The sequence below is a fragment of the Neoarius graeffei genome, chromosome 10 (genome assembly GCF_027579695.1).
Source record: "Neoarius graeffei isolate fNeoGra1 chromosome 10, fNeoGra1.pri, whole genome shotgun sequence".
NCBI classification, from domain to species: domain Eukaryota; kingdom Metazoa; phylum Chordata; class Actinopteri; order Siluriformes; family Ariidae; genus Neoarius; species Neoarius graeffei.
Window position 1 is genome coordinate 51,778,848 of NC_083578.1, and position 21,696 is coordinate 51,800,543.

At 44.6% G+C, this 21,696-nt stretch overlaps 1 protein-coding gene across 1 annotated transcript in view; it reads right to left on the reverse strand.

Moving 5' to 3' along the window:
• Positions 1–4,418: 4,418 nt before the first annotated feature.
• LOC132893086 (solute carrier family 12 member 2-like) overlaps positions 4,419–21,696 on the reverse strand; it is a 63,785-nt gene continuing 46,507 nt past the window's right edge. Inside the window, exons 23-26 of the mRNA XM_060931861.1 lie at positions 13,037–13,123; positions 12,815–12,950; positions 12,621–12,688; positions 4,419–5,155 (exon numbers count right to left, since the gene is read on the reverse strand). Coding sequence (XP_060787844.1) covers positions 5,020–5,155; positions 12,621–12,688; positions 12,815–12,950; positions 13,037–13,123 — 427 coding nt within the window. The 3' untranslated portion in view covers positions 4,419–5,019. The remainder of the gene's footprint in view (positions 5,156–12,620; positions 12,689–12,814; positions 12,951–13,036; positions 13,124–21,696) is intronic.

The window sequence follows — 21,696 nt, forward strand, 5'->3', positions numbered from 1 at the left end:
AGACATGGCCATCCACCTAAACTGACAGAGCGAGCAAGGAGAGCACTGGTCAGAGAAGCAGCCAAGAGGCCCATGATCACTCTGGAGGAGCTGCAGAAATCCACAGCTCAGGTGGGAGAATCTGTGCACAGGACAGCTATAAGTCGTACACTCCACAAATCTGGCCTTTTTGGAAGAGTGGCAAGAAGAAAGCCATTGTTGAAAGACAGGCAAAAGAAGTCCCATTTGCAGTTTGCCAGAAGCCACATAGGGGACACAGCAAACATGTGGAAGAAGGTACTTTGGTCAGATGAGACCAAAGTTGAACTTTTTGGCCTAAATGCAAAGGGCTGTGTGTGGCGGAAAACTAACACTGCTCATCATCCTGCACACACCATCCCCACTGTGAAACATGGTGGTGGCAGCATCATGCTATGGGGATGCTTTTCTTCAGCAGGGACAGGGAAGCTGGTCAGAGTTGATGGGAAGATGGATGGAGCTAAATACAGGGCAATCCTGGAAGAAAACCTGTTGGAGGCTGCAAAAGACTTGAGACTGGGAAGGAGATTCACCTTCCAGCAAGACAATGACCCTAAACATACAGCCAGAGCTACAATGGAATGGTTTAGATCAAAGAATATTCATGTGTTAGAATGGCCCAGTCAAAGTCCAGACCAGCATCTGTGGCAAGACTTGAAAATTGCTGTTCACAGACACTCTCCATCCAATCTGGCTGAGCTTGAGCTATTTTGCAAAGAAGAGTGGGCAAAAATTTCAGTGTCTAGATGTGCAAAGCTGGTAGAGACATACCACAAAAGACTTGCAGCTGTAATTGCAGCAAAAGGTGGCTCTACAAAGTATTGATGCAGGGTGGCTGAATACTAATGCACATCACATTTTTCAGATTTTTATTTGTTTAAAATTTTGAAGACCATTTATCATTTTTGTTTCACTTCACAATTATGTGCTACTCTGTGTTGGTCTATCACATAAAATCTCAATAAAAACTTTTAAGTTTGTGGTTGTAAGGTGGAAAAATGTGAAAAAGTTCAAGGGGTATGAATACTTTTTCAAGGCACTGTATGCCTGAGGACCCTCCAGATCTACACCTTTACCTCATAAACACCGTTAACTGTAAACAAAAGGCTTGTTAACTAAACAGATATGTTTTCAGCCTAGACTTAAACACTGAGACTGTGTCTGATTCCTGAACACTACTTGGAAGGCTGTTGCATAACTGTGGGGCTTTGTAAGAAAAGGCTCTGCCCCCTGATGTAGCCTTCACTATACGAGGTACCAGCAGATAGCCTGCACCTTTTGATCTAAGTAGGCGGTAGGCGTGGCAGGTCATAGAGGAGCAGAAGTTCACTCAGGTACTGTGGTGCGAGATACATATATATACAGGGTGCGATTTGTCAAAAAAACAGAAGGAGGGATGTTTTTTTTTTAATCATGAAACGTCACAAAATTAAGGTAACAATAGGCTAACAGCTCAATAACATCCGATGATATCAAATGAATAACACTAAATGAAAACGAACACTAAACCAGAGATAGTAAATTCATCTTCCTATCTCTCTGACTAAATACATGAACACTAACACAACAAAGTTCACATTGCTTGTCGCGTTGCTGTGATGTTTCTGTCCCTCCGGATTAAATGGACAGTGACTCGAAAATCACTAAAATACATGAATACTAAATGAACAGTTTGCTCTGATGGCACAGTTCACATTGTGCGCAGCTTTCCGATTTAAACTGTTTTTTTCTCATCCTTATACTTCCTGTTTCATGGACTGTAACGGATTTGCTTATTTAGTAATTTTAATACAGAATTTACTTTGAAATTATAATCAGACACTCCAACGTCCCCCCTAAAAAAAAAAATCGGCCGTGAAAAAGGCAGCATCCGCCAAAAGGCGCGCTGTTTGCATCCCTGCATAGAAAGCAAAGATATTGTTATTATCTACAATGTATCTATTTGCTGGGGACGTTCGTGAACATCAAAGCTGCCACTTCGGGTCATTTTGAAAGTGAGTGCAATGTAGACCATAGAAAACTGTGTCACAACATGCCTGTCATGTCAACTTTTTTTTTTGGTTTGTTTGTTTTATTGATGGGGTTGTCCCCCCAAGGATTTTTTTTTCAGCAGAGATAAAAACCAGAGGGGGGGGATGATCCCCCCATCCCCCCAACAAATCGCACCCAGTATATATATATATATATATATATATATATATACACACACACACACACATTTTGTATGTCTTATTCTGATTCACTCTGTATACATATACCAGGGGCGATTTCTCAGAGACAACAAGGGAAGCCGAGCTTCCCCTAAAATTCTCTCCCCAAACTGCGGCGTCTACGACGTTGAATTCGCATTAAAACAATAACTTGCATAACATAATATATGCCCAAGATTGTATTTATGTTCATAACTATCCTGTAACTTATTTGAGTGATGTCTGACGAACTTTCAGTTCGCTACGAGAATCACCTTTGCTGCCAGGCTGTAACCTTTCTTATTTCAATGGGCTCTATGAACCGGCAGCCGGGTATCCATTGCAGTCTACGAGACGGCTCTGAACAACCAATTTCGGCTAGTTGTTATTGGTTAAAATCAACAAAATCATCACTTCCAGGGAAGCCGGGCTTCTCTGGGACTAAACGAGACAGTGGGAGGGACAAGAAGCCGGGCTAATAATGAGTGCAGTTTCACAGACTTCCACTCAAGGATGGGGGCTGGGAGAGGTGGGCCACCCACCTGTGATTAGAGGGTGTTAAAGGTCCACTACATTGGACTTAGGGGGATCTATTAACAGATTCATTAGTGGAAAAATTACCTGTAACTATGAATCCTTGTGTTTTCCTAATCTTACAATCAGCCTTTTATATCTACATAGGGCACGGGTCCACTTCCACTGAGCCGCTATATTGCGCCATTACAGAAGCCCAGAACAGACAAATGTCTAGAAAGTGCCTTCCACATTTCATGTTTTTACAAGTGGCAGTGTGAATCCAGAAGGAAGCACCAGAAACAAAGATGAAGAAGAAGAAAGGAAGACAAGGAACGAGAAAGAAGAGGAATCAGTGTTTGATGTTGGCTAACAAGTTTGAGAACCCAAATTTTAAAGAATGAAAGATCATACTTATTATTTAGCATGAGAAGAAGAAAGGGAGTGTAAATAATAAAAAATAATTATTTGAAGTATGCTATGGGTACCCGATAGCCACCGTATATTCTAGTACATGCTTTGAAAGGGATGGGTAAGGGAGGGGCATTCATTTGGTTGACTCCTACATAGTGGACCTTTTAACATTCTTTTTTTATGTAAAAACTTCATGACATAGAGAAGTACCAAACGGTTGACTCTTACATCAGTATGGGCCTTGTAAGTTTCAGGATGATTTTAACTATTTTCAACCCATAAAATGGCAATTTTTATTAGAAAAAATGACAATGTTGTCAATATTAACAGCAGCATTGATGTGTTTCATTACAGTACAGTCATATCATTTAGTTTTCAGCTCAAAAAACACATTTAAGTGTGCTGTAGCTTTTTAATTGTCATGTTAGAACTTTCTTATATGTTAGGTGTGTAGCCTCTCATCTGTCTGTTGTCAACAATGGACTGTAAAATAACATTCATAGAAATTTGTGTTTTACCATATATTGAGACAGTGATTGATCATTGTTTTTTGATGTCCTCTGGTTTCCCTCTGTGACCCCCACCCTCCTGGACTCAAGCATTTGATGCCAAATACAGACCCTACAAACTGGAGGTCCATCAGACCAGGCATTATTTTTCCAATCTACAACCATCCTGTTTTGGTGAGCCTGTGCCCACAGGAGTGGAACTTGATGTAACCTTCTGTCATTAGTCCATCTTCCTCAATGTTCAATGTTTTGTGTGTTTGGGATGCTTATCTGCTCATCAGGGTGGTAATGAATGGTTATTTGAGTGTTTATCTGGCCATTCTCCTCTGACCTCTCACAAAAACAAGGCGTTTCTGCTCATGGAACAACCGCTCACTGGAGGTTTTGTTTTTCTGGACATCAATATTTTTCAGAAATATCCCAACTAGTATGTCTAGCTTCAACATCCACATCATGGTTAAAATCACGGAGGTCACATTTTTTCCCCCATTCTGATGTTTGATGTGAACATTAACTGAAGCGCTTGACCTGTATCTACATGATTTTATGCAATTATAAATCAAAGGTACAAATTAAGGCATGATTATTTCTAGAAATTTATTTGATCTTTCAGACTGTACTACTGACTAGAGATAATCTTTACACTGCCACAAGTAAAATATCACATTATATTCAAATATTATATTCAAATTATACAATAAAATCACAATGGAAACATCACACAAAGTCAGGAATGTTGTTAAAAGAAATACAATTATTTAATCTGTTCAGTGTTGCAACTACAAAACAATTCAGCAGTGCTCTTTTTTATTTATTTATTACCATGTACATATTTATGTCTGGTCAATACAAAATCGTTAAACCTGTTATAATTGTCAGATAATTATCAGATGACAGTGTAGGTATCAGAAACTGTGTGAAACCAATTAATGTAGTATTAGCATATAAACATATTACATGAATGCAGGCTATATTCTACTTACCATCCTGGAGAAAGTAGAAAGATATAATGGTAAATTTCTGTATTTGAAACTGCATCAGCGTCATAAAAATTGCAGTGTTGGAAAACATTTCCTTTGTAGTATAATAACAACAACAACTACCTTTGTAGTTTTCTCATGAGTCTGTGTCCTAAGATTGCTTCAAGACTTATCAGCTCTTACCAAAAATCTTTTCATATGTCACCACACACAAAAAAGAAAAGAAAAATGAACTTCATATAGTGCATAGGTTTGTTAAATTGGCTTCACATTTTCTATGTAAAAATGAATAAAGATTTTGCAACACCGGACATAGTCAGCATGCACCATACTACAATGCTTTACTGATTGTAATGGTGTCTCCTCTTTGTATTTGTAAGATGGCATGCCTGCATTTTATGAATAGAAAGTAAGAACACTCTGATGGTTTCCTCTTACAAGCAGAATTGGTGGAAGACCATTAGACAGTGTTTCCAGCCAGCACATGTAGAGGGCACTAGACACTGTTCCTTTCCTGGCAAGTGGCATGCTCCTGTAAAAAATTGGGAAGGCTACACATGATTTAACCATTTTGTAATAATATATGAAAATAGTCCAAGTTTCCTAGTGATTTGATCAAATTATCTCCTCAGCAGATCTATAAAACATGTCAGATTTTATATAACATAGATACAGATGTGTGTTTGTTCAAAAGTTATTCAAATGTTTTGCCCCAATACATTCCAAAAAGTCTATTAAAAGCAGATAAAATCTCCAGATATCAATAAACCCCTGATTTCCTACTGTCAGTGTCCATTCCAGTATGTTAGGCCTCTAAGCATTTCACATGTACATTATAGTATACAGTTAGGTCCAGGGCCGCTGACAGCTTTGGCTGGGCCCGGGACAAAATGCTCTGAATGGGCCCCCCCTAACAACCCCCCCGGGCCAACCCACACACACACACACACCTCTCTTATCCCAGTCTCTACTCACTCCAACCCTTAAATGACAGGTATTCAAAAAGGTATTCCTAAACTCATGGATAGTCTACTATAATCACGCGCGATTGGGATGCTCTCGAAGGAGCAGCGATGGACAGGGGATTTCGGGCAGGGCTGGGGGCGAACATAGTATACTCAGTATACTATACTGTGCGTGCATACTGTCCAGTGTGAAAAGCAGAGAAGAACACACCGCTCGAGAAACGGCGGGATGTGATTGCGGGCTAATGTGAATATTCTTAGCTTCAATCAGATATATGAAACACAATGTTATTAAGCCATTGTGGTTATGAAATGATTCAATGCCCTGTGCGTTTGATATGGTGTTCAGTGTGACTTGCTGTCCCCTCGTTTGTAACATGAATTGCGTGCCGCGCGTGCCTTGGTTGGGGTTACTTTACGGGGCTGGAAAAAGTTGGCTGTCTTACCTGGCTCAACTGCCCCACTGCCTTTGCTAGTACCTGCTGCATCATCCGAATCTTTTTTAAAATATTTATGCAGTGAGCCCCTGAGTCTCTTGGTTTCTTCCTCTCTTTTTCTCTTTTCTTTTCTGTGCTCCTGACTTGTGCATGTTGGCAAATGGCACGCACGCTGATTGTCGAAGCGCTATGATCGAACGATGTCGTTTTTTCCCCTTAATCAAAGAGTCAGACCAAACCATTTTTGCATTAGGGGTAGTAGGGGGTTCTTGACGCCTTTTTCAAAGTCAATAAAGGCAAAAGATCTAGAAATCATTTATTGAATGCAAATATAGCACATTTCTCCCCCAAATCAACACATTTTGAAATGAAATAAAATAATTTAATCGCAACTTCATGAGAGCCCAATTCTGGGCCCTCCCCATTCCTGGGCCCAGGACAACATACCCGTTTGTCCCCCCCCCCCGTCGGCGGGCCTGGTTAGGTCCATATATATTTGGACACTGACACACATTTTGGTTTTTTACCTGTTTACTGAAACATATTCAAGTTACAGTTATATAATGGACATGGACATAAAGTCCAGACTTTCAGCTTTCATTTGAGGGTATCCACATTAAAATTGGATGAAGGGTTTAGGAGTTTCAGCTCCTTAACATGTGCCACCCTGTTTTTAAAGGGACCAAAATTAATTGGACAATTGACTCAAAGGCTATTTCAGGGGCAGGTGTGGGCAATTCCTTCGTCATGTCATTCTCAATTAAGCAGATAAAAGGCCTGGAGTTGATTTGAGGTGTGGTGCTTGCATTTGGAAGATTTTGCTGTGAAGAAAACATGCGGTCAAAGGAGCTCTTCATGCAGGTGAAACAAGCCATCCTTAAGCTGTGAAAACAGAAAAAACCCATCCGAGAAATTGCTACAATATTAGGAGTGGCAAAATCTACAGTTTGGTACATCCGGAGAAAGAAAGAAAGCACTGGTGAACTCATCAATGCAAAAAGACCTGGACGCCCACAGAAGACAACAGTGGTGGATGATCACAGGATAATTTCCATGGTGAAGAGAAACCCCTTCACAACAACCAACCAAGTGAACAACGCTCTCCAGGAGGTAGGCGTATCAATATCCAAATCTACCATAAAGAGAAGACTGCATGAAAGTAAATACAGAGGGTTCACTGCACGGTGCAAGCCACTCATAAGCCTCAAGAATAAAAAGGCTAGATTGGACTTTGCTAAAAAACATCTAAAAAAGCCAGCACAGTTCTGGAAGAACATTCTTTGGACAGATGAAACCAAGATCAACCCCTACCAGAATGATGGAAAGAAAAAAGTATGGTGAAGGCGTGGTACAGCTCATGATCCAAAGCATACCACATCATCTGTAAAACACGGCAGAGGCAGTGTGATGGCTTGGGCATGCATGGCTGCCAGTGGCACTGGGTCACTAGTGTTTATTGATGATGTGACACAGGACAGAAGCAGCCGGATGAATTCTGAGGTATTCAGAGACATACTGTGTGCTCAAATCCAGTCAAATGCAGCCAAACTGATTGGTCAGCATTTCATAATACAGATGGACAATGACCCAAAACATAAAGCCAAAGCAACCCAGGAGTTTATTAAAGCAAAGAAGTGGAATATTCTTGAATGGCCAAGTCAGTCACCTGATCTCAACTCAATTGAGCATGCATTTCACTTGTTAAAGACTAAACTTCAGACAGAAAGGCCCACAAACAGACAGCAACTGAAAACTGCTGCAGTAAAGGCCTGGCAGAGCATTAAAAAGGAGGAAACACAGTGTCTGGTGATGTCCATGAGTTCAAGACTTCAGGCAGTCATTGCCAACAAAGGGTTTTCAACCAAGTATTAGAAATAAACATTTTATTTACAATTATTTAATTTGTCCAATTACTTTTGAGCCCCTGAAATGAAGGGATTGTGTTTAAAAAATGATTTCGTTCCTCACATTTTTATGCAATCATTTTGTTCAACCCACTGAATTAAAGCTGAAAGTCTGAACTTCAACTGCATCTGAATTGTTTTGTTCAAAATTCATTGTGGTAATCTACAGAACCAAAATTAGAAAAATGTTGTCTCTGTCCAAATATTTATTGACCTAACTGTACATGAAACATAGTAGTAATCTGATTGGTTATTTCCTAATGATCATTAAACAACACTGAGAATTCCCTGTAATGATGATGCTATGGTATTCCAAGGATAGGCTGTGAATCCACTGCACCACTGACCAAGCAGTTACTGAAAATGAATGAATGAATGAATGAATGAAAGTGTGGGAGTGGTAATCCATATGGTCTGGAGAATTCCAGATGGTGTAATGGTCATTTTTTGTGTCATTGCTGAGAAACTGAAAATAGATTTCCTAAAGATTACCTGTCACCCCTTCCAAGTGACACAACCATAGTTTGGATTGAAGTGACCCCTGAATGAGGCACCATACATGGTGCAAATCCGAAATGTTAAACTAAATCTTTTGTTCACATGCTAATTGGCCTTGCCCTCTCAGAGTGTGTATCATAGTAAATCACAATGCCAGTAGGGTCGCCAGGTTCCCCCTTGTGAATCAAAATAGTACATCTATCTCTCTAGCTGTATATTTATCAGTGCTAGGTAAATTAGTATCCATCAACTTGCAATCTGAAATTTGCATCGATACTATTGTGGATATTATAGTGATTCTGAACAGGTGGTTATTTCTGTTTTCAGATATATTGCAAAGATTATTTCAGGATGCTCATTTGGGACCACAATGTCATCACTATCTTCAGACTAATTTCAGGATTTACTGGTTGTAGTGAAGACAGAGCAGTCTTAAACAAGAGTCTTTAACCCAAGGGGGGACGACCCATAGTCAGCCATGGACTTGTTTGCAGATATTTTTAAAAACCAATAAAGTAGACTCTATACAAAAAGGGTTGGCCTACAAAATTACTGGTGTTGATATCTGCTAGAAAAATACTAGAAAAATAAGTGGAAGCTATATCTGATCTGGTTTATGAAACCCTAACCCTAGCCATAGCCCCTATGCCTATAGGTTTAATACATGTAAATATTGTTAAAAATTATTAAAGTCATGTATACAAAAAAAGGACTGGCATACAAAACTATTTGTATTTATATTGACTAGAGTAATAAGGTTGGAAGTTGTACATGCTCTAGTTTCATCAAATCTTACCCTTGCTCCTTGTAGCACATGCAAATATTGTTGAAAATTTTTAACATACTTGACACATGAAAAGAACTTTCTTCCAAAATCCCATTGGCATTTTTATCTGCTAGAAAATTAACCATAATCCTAACCTTCATTCCAGCCTACAAGCCTATATGTATAGTACATAGAAATATGTTTTTAAAAATCATTATTGGACTATTAAGCTGCATATACACATAACCAACTGAGGCCAGTCCAAATGACATTTATCATCTGTTTGAATAAGTTGGGTTAATATTCTTTTAGTAATCCATTACATCAAATTATTTCTCAGTCTCAATTAGAGTGTGTGTTCTGCACATGTGCGTTTGAGTCATGATGTACACCTACAGTAGAATGGATGTATAAGAAAACACAGTTCACATTCCAGATTGTAATCTATTTAAAATAATTATGTGTTTGGATTTGCAATGCAATGGGTTACAATGGAAACTAGCATTTTCTGGCAGATGCAGAACATATATGGTAATCAATAGAGTTCAGCATTTTTGTCAGTCATTTCATAACTGTACACACTTCACAGTATTAGCATTGAGCTACTGCCAAGAAACCTGAGCAGTAGGTTCATCTATTGCTGCTTTAGCGTTCTGTGTTTGTCATCAACTGCTGTTTTCCTTAGCTGACCTGTTCAGTGTGTTGTTAGTACACCACTGGTTCCTTTCTTTTTCAGGACATCCTAAATTGTTGTATTAGCTATACCCAATGCTTGTGCAAAGAGTCTGATAGATTTTCCCCTCTTTTCTCAGCTTAAAAGTTGCTTGATTTTCTCCCATAGACAGCTCTCTGGTCTTCATGTTTTATCCTTTTAGAAACAAATTCAGACTTCACAGGTAAAAGCCAGGGCTCAAATCAAAAGTAGACATTCAGAGCTTTAATTGTTTAAACAATCAATAAATCTAACAGGGCACACTTGGGCAACAAGAAATGCCTATCAGTCATATTTTCCAATACTTTTGATCAATTATGAATGGGTTCAAACAAAAGGTGTCATGTTTTAAGTTGTTTAACACATCTGTATGTAAATAGCAGGACATAAAAGCTGAAATACTTATCTATTGTCTCATAGTAATCTTTTGATCTCAAATCCAAATGTATTCAGTATCTAGCAAAAATGCCCAGACCTACAAAAAGTATCTCCTCCTCATGAGCCTTATTTTGAAAAGTGCTGCTTCAAGAAGTCTCCAGATTCCAGAATGTTAACCTTTACCAGTGGTATGAATATGGCAGTCTTCTCTGAGCACCTTTCAGGGCCATTCTATGATGAGCCCCGATATTCACTGTTGATATACAGTGCTGTGCAAAAGTTTGAGGCACATGTAAAGAAATGCTGTAGACCAAAAATGGCTTAAAAATAACGAAATAAAATGTTTCAACATTAAAAAAAAATACTATAAGGAGCAGTAAGCCATAATAAATGAAACAAAGTCAATATTTGGTGTAAAACGATCCTTTGCTTTAAAAAAAATTGTAGTCTCAGGTACTTGTGCAATTTTATAAGGAAATGAGCTGTAGATTTTACTGAGCATCTTGTAGAATCAGTCACAGTTCTTCTGAACACTTTGACTGTCACACTTGCTTCTTAATTTTTTGCAGCAAAACCCAGTAGCCTTCATTACATTTTCTTTTTTAATCTGAAAAGTGGTCTCTTATGTAATCTGCTGCTCAGATACAAACTTTTTTTTCTGTACCGGAAAACGAATGTTTGGAACTCTAAAATATTTTTGTACTGACTCAATAATGTAAAAGTCATAAAATGGAAATCTATAATACAGTTTGTATGAAAAAAAGGGTGTCTAAGACTTTTGCACAGTACTGTAGGTTATTTAGGTGTTTCACACTGCTCCTTGTAGGTAGGTGGGGTGAAACAGAATACCATAGAATATTATTTTCATATGTAATTCACTTTACTGACGGTTTTTAGTAAGTTGATAGAACTAGTGTATGTGCTTGTAACCTTCAATGTTCCCACAACATAGTAATTTCTTTGACTTTAGAGATGGTCCTACATTACACAAACATAATAAACAACTATCTAATACTGAACAAATGTTCTCTTTCATTGTTTTACCAACTGTTTAGTTCAGCTCACTACAGACTTTTAATTTAATTGGTCTCCTGCCACATTCCTAATAAAGTGAATGTCTAGACTTGTGGATACAACTTTATTTTCTGGGGATATTGCTCACTTAAAATATTTAAATTGTCTGAATTTTTATTTTAGTAGTCAACCTAATTACTGGTATACTTACACAGCTTTGTGTAAGAGAGTATTGTTTGGGATAGAACAACGGTAACAGGCACTATGCCTATCCAACATAAAGTATAAAGACTATGCATGACAGATGTATTAGAGGGTTGTTTGTAATGTCGCATTCCTTTTTTCAGAAACAACACTTGGAATATATGCCTGTGCAAGACTGTAATGGCCCTTTTCCACTACCCTTTTTCAGCTCACTTCAGCTCGCTTCAGCTCACTTCAGCCCGACACAGCTCGCGTTTCGACTATCTAAGAACAGCACGACTCAGCTCGCTTCAGCCCTGCTCAGCCCCCAAAACTCGCACGGTTTTGGAGTGGGGCTGAAGCGAGCCAAACCAAGCTGAGTGAGGCTAGGGGCGTGAGGAGACACTCCCCTGTGCACTGATTGGTGAGGAGGAGTGTCCTCACACGCCCACACATGCCCCGCGAGCACGCTGGGATCTGTAAACACCGTAAACCCGGAAGAAGAAGAATTACGAATTATGAGAATTATGAAGCCTTATGCACCTCGCCTCATCTATACGCTCTTGCCAGTATCTGTTGGCGTTGTCGGTGACAACAAGCCACAGCACCAAGACCAGCAACACTAACGACTCCATGTCCTCCATGTTTATTGTTTACTATCCGGGTTGTGAGACTACCGCTTAAAAGATCACTGATGTCACTGTTTGCGCCGCCGAACGACATCACCTGACGTCCACCCACTTTTGCTAACTCCACCCGATGTGTCCACCCACTTCCAGCCAGCACGGTTCAGCGCAGTTGTAGTCGAAACGCAACTCCAACAGCCCCGCTCAGCTCGACTCAGCACGGCACGGCTCAGCCCAACTCAGCCGCGTTGGTAGTGGAAAAGCGGCATAAGACTGCATTCTTCATTTGGGTACCAACATGGTGCAGAGTAATTTTATAATATGATCAATATTATAAAATATCACGAGTGGGGGATTTGTTTCAAATCTGCTCCATTTGGGGTTGGCCAGTCTGCACATGTAAATTTCTAGTTGGAAGTGACTCCAAATTTTACCCCATGTTAAAAGTACACTACAGGTACTTAGATACAAACTGACAAAAATGCTGGCAGATATATAAAGAAGAATTACTCACATGACAATGAGGTTTGCTGTGCTTGAATGCTCCTTTAGCAATTCATTCAATCTTATTTGACGATTTGTCTAATTTAAAAACAGAATTAGTATGAATGTCCATATATCATCTATGCAAGTCTGAAATGGTTCTAATGACTAATAACAGCAGGAGTTACTTGAACAAACTAGAATAAATACATACTGATCATTCACCTTGGCCTTGTACAATTCTAGTTCATTATCAGTAATCCTCCATGGTTCCTCAGCCTTTAATCTCTCGGCATCCTCCTGCTCCATATCATCCTCCTTCAGTCTGTATGGGTCAATCATCTCCTCAAATTTTTCTTTACTGAAATAAAGGGTACATTAGGCCACTATCTATCAGCTACAAGTAGTACAATTGCTTGTTCTGCATAACAATCATTCTCCACTTACCTGTGTTTCTTTGGCTTTATGTTGATATCTCCAAGAACACTGATGTCAGAGAAGTCAATCCTGAACTTGCTCAGTAATGTAGCCATTCTGGAATAAGAATCCATGTTAAGAATGTAGGATTTACTTGCAAGGCTCAAATCAGTTACAAAATTAATGAGAAATTGTATATTCTAAATTTAGATAAATAAGCCAGCTGTGAATACATACATTTTGGTAATAAATAAGAAAGCATATTAAAATGTTCCCCTCCTAGAACTGCCACCTTATTGTGGTGGAGGGGTTTGTGTGCTTGAATGATCCTAGGAGCCATGTTGTCGGGGGCATTACGCCCCTGTTAGGGTCTCCCAAGGCAGACAGGTCCTAGGTGACAGGCCAGACCAAGAGCAGTTCACCCAAACCCTTATGGATAATAGATCAAGGACCGTGACGTCGCCTGGTATGGCGCAGCCGGGGCCCCACCCTGGAGCCAGGCCCGGGCTTGGGGCTTGTATGGCTGGGCCTTTGCCCACGGGGCCCGACTGGGCTCAGCCCGAAGCGGTGACGTGGGCCTGACCTCCTGTGGGTTCACCACCCACAGAGGTAGCCGTAGGGGGCCGGTGCAGTGTGGATTGGGCAGCAGTCGAAGACAGGGGCCTCGACAACCTGATCCCCGAACACAGCGGCTAGCTGTTGGGACATGGAATGTCACTTCGCTGGGGGAGAAAGAGCCTGAGCTTGTGCGGGAGGTTGAGCGGTACCGGCTAGAGATAGTCGGGCTCACCTCCATGCACAGCTTGGGCTCCGGAACCCAGCTCCTTGAGAGGGGCTGGACTCTCCACTTCTCTGGAGTCACCCATGGTGAGTGGCGGCCGGCTGGTGTGGGCTTGCTTATAGCTCCCCAGTTCAGCCGCCATGTGTTGGAATTTACCCCAGTGAATGAGAGGGTCGCCTCTCTGCGCCTTCGGATCGGGGAGAGGGCTCTTGCTGTTGTTTGTGCCTACGGGCTGAATAGCAGTATAGAGTATCCGGCCTTCTTGGAGTCCCTGGGAGAGGTACTGAGAGGTGCTCAGACTGGGGACTCCATTGTTCTACTGGGGGACTTCAACGCTCACGTGGGCGACGACAGTGACACCTGGAGGGGCGTGATTGGGAGGAACGGTCTCCCCGGTCTGAACCTGAGTGGCATTTTGTTATTGGACTTCTGTGCTAGTCATGGTTTGTCCAAAGCGAACACCATGTTCGAGCATAGGGGTGTCCATAAGTGCACGTGGCACCAGGACACCTTAGGTCAGAGGTCGATGATCGACTTTGTTGTCGTTTCATCTGATCTCCGGCCCTATGTCTTGGACACTCGGGTGAAGAGAGGGGCTGAGCTGTCAACTGATCACCACCTGGTGGTGAGTTGGATCTGCTGGCAGAGGAGGAAGCCGGACAGACCTGGCAGGCCCAAACGTATGGTGAGGGTCTGCTGGGAACGTCTGGCCGAGCACTCTGTCGGAGAGGTCTTTAACTCCCACCTCCGGGAGAGCTTCTCCCAGCTTCCGAGGGAGGCGGGGGACATCGAGTCTGAGTGGACCATGTTCTCTACCTCCACTGTAGACACGGCTGTTCGGAGCTGTGGCCGCAAGGTCTCCAGTGCCTATCGTGGCGGCAATCCCCGAACCCGGTGGTGGACACCAGAAGTAAGGGATGCCGTCAAGCTGAAGAAGGAGTCCTATCAGGCCATGTTGGCCTCTGGGACTCCTGAGGCAGCTGATGGGTATCGGCAGGCCAGGCGTGCCACAGCTCGGGCAGTTGCGGAGGCAAAAACTCAGAACTGGGAGGAGTTTGGTGAGGCCATGGAGGAGGACTATCGGTCGGCCTCGATGAAATTCTGGCAAACTGTCTGGCGCCTCAGGAGGGGGAAGCAGTACTCTGCCAACACTGTTTACAGTGCGGGTGGGGAGCTGTTGACCTCGACTGGGGACATTGTCGGGCGGTGGAAGGAATACTTCGAGGATCTCTTCAATCCCACTGTCACGTCTTCCATTGAGGAAGAGGAGGCTGATGACTCAGAGGTGGACTCATCCATTGTCCAAGCCGAAGTCACTGAGGTGGTTTGCAAGCTCCTCGGTGGCAAGGCACCGGGGGTGGATGAGATCCGCCCTGAGTATCTCAAGTCTCTGGATGTTGTGAGGCTGTCTTGGCTGACATGCCTCCGCAGCATCGCGTGGCGGTCGGGGACAGTGCCTCTGGAGTGGCAGACTGGGGTGGTGGTCCCTCTTTTTAAGAAAGGGGACCGGAGAGTGTGCTCAGATTATAGGGGAATCACACTTCTTAGCCTCCCTGGGAAGGTTTACTCCAGGGTACTGGAGAGGAGAATTCGACCAACAGTCGAACTTTGGATCCAGGAGTAACAATGTGGTTTTCGTCCTGGTCGCGGAACACTGGACCAGCTCTATACCCTTCATAGGGTGCTCGAGGGTTCATGGGAGTTTGCCCAACCAGTCCACATGTGCTTTGTGGATCTGGAGAAGGCATTCGACCGTGTCCCTCATGGTATTCTGTGGGGGGGGTGCTTCGGGAGTACGGGGTTCAGGGCTCTTTGCTAAGGGCTGTCCGGTCCCTATACAAACGGAGCAGGAGTCTGGTTTGCATTGCCGGCAGTGAGTCAGACCTGTGCCCAGTGCATGTTGGACTCTGGCAGGGCTGCCCTTTGTCACCAGTTCTGTTCATAATTTTTATGGACAGAATTTCTAGGCGCAGCCAGGGGCCGGAAGGAATCCTGTTTGGGAACCACTGGATTTCATCTCTGCTTTTTGCGGATGATGTTGTCCTGTTGGCTTCTTCAAACCAGGACCTTCAGCATGCACTGGAGCGGTTTGCAGTCGAGTGTGAAGCGGCTGGGATGAGAATCAGCACCTCCAAGTCCGAGGCCATGGTTCTCGACCAGAAAAGGGTGGCTTGCCCTCTCCAGGTTGGTGGAGAAATCCTGCCTCAAGTGGAGGAGTTTAAGTATCTTGGGATCTTGTTCACGAGTAAGGGAAGGATAGAGTGTGAGATTGACAGGCGGATCAGTGCAGCCTCTGCAGTGATGTGGTCGCTTTACCGGTCCGTTGTGGTGAAGGAGCTGAGCCAAAAGGCGAAGCTCTCGATTTACCAGTTGATCTACGCTCCGACTCTCACCTATGGTCATGAGCTTTGGGTAATGACTGAAAGAACAAGATCACGGATACAAGCGGCCGAAATGAGTTTCCTTCGCAGGGTGGCTGGGCGCTCCCTTAGAGATAGGGTGAGAAGCACAGCCACTCGGGAGGAGCTCGGAGTAGAGCCACTGCTCCTCCACATCGAGAGGAATCAGCTGAGGTGGCTCGGACATCTCTTTCGGATGCCTCCTGGACGCCTCCCTGGGGAGGTATTCCAGGCATGTCCCCCCGGGAGGAGGCCCCAGGGAAGACCTGGGACACGCTGGAGGGACTATGTGTCTCGGCTGGCCTGGGAACACCTCGGTGTTCTTCCCGAGGAGCTGGCCGAGGTGTCTGGGGAAAGGGAAGTTTGGGCTTCCATGCTCAGACTGCTGCCTCCGCGACCCGGCCCCGGATAAGCGGACGAAGACGAGACGGAGACGAGGCATATTAATATTATCAGCCACATTCTGATTTTTGTTTTAAAACAGAAATAATCGTCTTTTTGTAAACCTTTTCAATATACTATTACACATTGCTGTATTTTGTTATAGCACATACATTCACCACCCACTTTAAAAGGAACACTTGTACTTTTGCTCATTCATGCAGTTATCTAATCAGCCAATTATGTGGCAGCAGCACAGTGCATAAAAGTATGAAGGTGCAGCTTCAGTTAATGTTCATGTCAAACATCAAAATGGGGTGGGGTGCGTGCGTGTGTGTGTGGGGGGGGTGCAATATGAGCTCAGTGATTTTAACCATGGCATGGATTTTGCCAGATGAGTACTGGGTATTGCAGAGGGTCTTCTGGCACCAGCAACTATGCCATGGTCACAGAAATCACCCCCCCCCCCCATCTGATGTTTGATGTGAACATTAATTGAAGCTCTTGATTTGTATCTGCATTGTGCTACTGCCACATGTTTGGCTGACTGGATAACTGCATGAATGTGCAGGTACCAGCATTCCTATTAAAAAGTGGACAGTGAGTGTAAAGTTTGTCATAATTATTGGCACCCTTCTTGAAATGACCAAAAAAGGCTATTAACATGAATACAACATGAAGATTAGTTAAGAAATACATTAATTTAATTTAAATCCTTCTTTTGTTATGGGTGGCAAGATGTGGGGAGTTTGGATCCAAAAGCAGAACACAGACCAGAAAATCCAATAAATAAGTGATTTAAAGTCAGAGTAAATGAACAAAAATAGCAAAATAATCCTGACAAAAAAAAATGAAGCAGGCAAGGATAAAAATGCGAGCATGAAAAATAGTCCTGACAAAAAATGTAGCACAAAAAAACATGAAAGAATGACAAGACGTGAGTGCAAAAAACTGTGGCAATGAACAGGCAAAACAGAGAGCAAAAATCCAAGAAGCAATAAGGGCACAGAGACAACGTGAAAAACCAACGAGATGTTCTGGCAAAGTCCCCTTCTGACAATGGCCTTTTTATACACAGCAGAGCAAACCAGGAAGTGAATGCCGGCAAGATGGAAGTCCCATCCCGGATCCGGATTAGCGCTGGACTGGGAGATAATAAAATCTCTGGAGTGGAAGTCCAGGGTGGGGCATGACAGTACCCCCCCCCTTCAACGAGCGCCTCCAGGCACTTTAGGAAGAGTGTCCGGGTGTTGCCGGTGGAACTCCATGATGTGTTGGGTCCAGTATGAACCTGGCAGGGACCCAACTTCTCTCCTCAAGGCCATACTCCTCCCAGTCCACCAGGTACTGGAGACCTCTGCCTTACCGCTGCACCTTCAGCAGTTTCTTGACCGTGTAGGCCTCGCCGCCATCAATGAGCCTGGGAGGAGGAGGGGGTTTGGAGAGTGGGAGCAAAGGACTGGAGACCAGAGGTTTAAGCTGAGATACATGAAAGATAGGGTGAACATGTCGCATGGTGAGTGGTAATGCCAGTCTAATAGAACATGGGTTGATTACCTTCTTGATGAGGAAGGGTCCAAGGAACCTGGGTGCTAGCTTGCAAGAGATGGTCCTAAGTGGCAGATGATGCGTGGAGAGCATAACTTGTTGACCTACTCGGTAGGTGGGTGCCTTGGAGTGATGTTTGTTGGCCTGCCTCTTGGATGTGGGTGCAGAGCGAATGAGTCTTCTCCAGGCCAATGCCCACATCCTCCTGCAGCGGCATATAAAGAGCTGGGTTGAGAGTACAGAGACCTCCTCCTCTTGGCTGGGGAAGAGTGGTGGTTGGTAACTTAGTGAGCACTGGAACAGAGAGAGACCTGTAGCAGAGGAAGGGAGAGTGTTATGTGCATATTCAATCCAGGATAGGTACTTGCTCCAAGAACTGGCATCCCTGGATGCCATGCACCTGAGTGCAACCTCCAAAGCCTGGGTCACCCGTTGGTCTGTGGGTGGAAGCCTGAGGAGAGACTACAGGTGGCCCCGATGAGTTTGCAGAAGGCTCTCCAGAAATGTGCAGTGAACTGAGGACCCCGGGTCAGAAACAAATGTCGGTAGGCAGACCATGTAGGCGGAAAACATGGTGGACGAGTAGCTCTGTGGTCTCTTTGGCTGAGGGGAGCTTGAGCAGAGGAATGAAATGGACGGTCTTAGAAAAACGGTCAATAATAGTGAGGATGCATGTGTTGCCACCTGAGTTGGGGAGTCCGGTGATGAAGGCCAGGGCAATGTGAGACCAAGGTTGATGCGGAGTTGGAAGGGGTCTCAGTAAGCCAGCAGGGGGTTGATTGACTGTCTTGTTCCGGGAGCATATGTCGCAGGCTGCCACAAACTCCTGGACGTCCTCCTTGATGGATGGCCACCAAAAGCACTGCTGGATGAGACCCAGGGTTCGGGCGGCTCCCAGATGACAGGCCAGCTTAGAGCAATGTCCCCACTGCAGCACCTGGGTTTGCACAGGACCGGGAACAAACAGATGGTTACAAGGAATGTTGTTGGCGTTACCTTCACTGGGGTCCTGCTCCAGGGCCTTCTGCACCAGCGTCTCAACCTCTAGAATGGCAGCTCCCACCAGGCAGCGTGGAGGAAGGATGGTCTTGGGTAGCTTGGACTCCTCTTGGTGGGAAGAGAACATCCTGGACAGGGCATCGGGTTTGCCGTTCTTGGAGCCTGGGCGGTAGGAGAGCATGAAGTTGAACCAGGAGAAGAAGAGAGACCAACGGGCTTGACAGGAATTGAGACATTTGGTGGATTTGAGGTACTCCAGTTTTTTTTGGTCGGTCCAAACTAGGAAGGGGAGATCAGACCCCTCAAGCCAGTGCCTCCACTCCTCCAAGGATAGTTTCACGGCCAGTAGTTTTCAGTCGCCGATGTCGTAGTTCCATTCGGCTGGGGATAGCTGGCGGGAGAAGGAGCATGGGTGGACCTTGTTGTCATTGGCCTTCTGGGATAGGATGGCTCGACCCCTGACTCAGAGGTGTCGACCTCAATGATAAACTGCTTGGTTGAACTGGGTATGGTGAGAATGGGTGCTGTGGTAAACCTGAGCTTGAGACTGGAAAAGGCTTTATCTGCTTCCTCCCCCCACTTGAACTTGGTCTTGGTGGAGGTCAAGGCTGAGAGAGGTCCGGCCACCATGCTGAAGTTGCGGATGAAGCACCTGTAGAAGTTGGTGAACCCCATGAAGCGCTGGAGCTCTCATCTCAAAGATGGGGTGGGCCAGTCAGTGACTGCCTCCAGCTTGAGGGGGTCCATCTGGATCTTAGCTGGAGAGATGAACCCCAGGAATGAGACTGAGCCTTGGTGGAAATCGATCTTCTCTGCCTTAACGAACAGCTTATTCTCTAGCAGGTGTTGAAGAATCTGCTGGACGTGACTCCGATGTTCCTCCAGGGAGCGAGAGAAAATCAAGAGGTCATCCAGGTGAACAAAGACAAAGATGTTAAAGTTTCTCAAGATGTTGTTAACTAATGCCTGGAATACCACGGGCGCGTTAGTCAGGCCGAAAGGAACTCATAGTGGCCTGTGGTGGTGTTGAAGGCCGTCTTCCACTCGTCCGCTTCCTTGAGCCTAACTAGGTGATAGGCATTGCGCAAGTCCAGTTTAGTAAACACCTTAGCTCCCTGGAGTAGTTTGGAGGCTGTGGTCATGAGCAGTAGTGGGTAGCGGGTAGCGGTTCTTGACCGTGATGGCGTTGAGACCTCGATAGTCAATGCAGGGGCAGAGCGACTTGTCCTTCTCCATGAAGAAGAATCCCGCCCCTGCTGGGGATTCTGCCAGAGACTCCGTGATATATTTCTCCATGGCTTGTCTCTTGGCGGGGGAAAGAGAGTAGACATGTCCCTTGGGTGGCGCCGTCCTGGGCAGGAGGTCGATATCACAGTCATAGGGTCTATGAAGGGGAAGGGACACTGCTGGGGTCTTACTGAAGACAGGCTTGAGGTCCAGATATTCCAGAGGCACATGAGAGAGGTCGGGAAACTCACTGGCTGAGGGCTGTGGTGGTTTGGCGGGAGGCAGAGCGGAGTTCAGGCAGGAAGGACTCCAGCCTAAGATGGTGTGGTCAGTCCAGTTTAAGTTGGGGTTGTGCTGCATCAACCAGGGTAGTCCAAGAATAATGGGAACGTGATGGTTGTTCATGACAGGAAGTTGTATCATTTCAGAGTGATTGCCTGAAATCCTTAGGGTGAGCAGGGTGGTGAGGCGAGTGATTGTGGTCAAGCCAGTGCCATTGAGTGTCAGGACGGTGAGAGGGACCTCGAGGGCGAGTAATGGGATTCCGAGATCCTTGGCGGTGGTGGAGCAGATCAGCTTCCTGTCCACCCCTGAGTTGATGAGTGCCGAAAGATGGTGATGCCAATTGTTGAGAGTGATAACGGGGAGCAACAGTCGGTCAGCAGGGGACTGGTTCCAAGCATTGCCCACCAGGGCCCCTCGATTCACTGGTGGGCTTGTCCTTTTAGCGGGTAGGCTTGGCAGATGTGTCCCTGCTGACCGCAGTAGAAGCAAGCCCCTGTGCTCCATCGGCACAGTCGTTCCTCCGATGACACCTGTACCCGATCTACCTGCATGGGTTCAACAGATGAGGCGGGAGGTGGAGAGGGGTTGAAGTTGAGGCAGTTCTTCACTCTCCTCCATTGTTGAACCTGCGTGTCAATACGATTGTCAAGGTCCATCAGGCTGGAGAGGTCCAATGGCAGTTCCCGAGAGACAAGTTCGTCCTTAACAGCATCGGACAGGCCATGTAAGAATGCGTCGACCAGGGCACTCTCGTTCCAACCGCATGACACTGCCAATGTCCGGAACTCGATGGCATAATCCGAGATAGATCGGGACCCCTGCCGCAGCTCCATGAGCTCTCTTGCTGCCTCCTGGCCAGACAGAGAACAGTCGAATGTTTGCCTCATTTCCTCAGAGAATTCCTTGAAGCTGGAACAGGACACATCAGCGTCCCAGACCACTGTTCCCCATTCCCTGGCCTTGCCGGTGAGAAGCATGATGGTATAAGCTACCCAGGAGCGTTCTGTGGGGAAAGCCAGAGGTTGAAGCACCAAGATCAGCTTGTGTGATGTGGTGGGTGCTGGTAATTT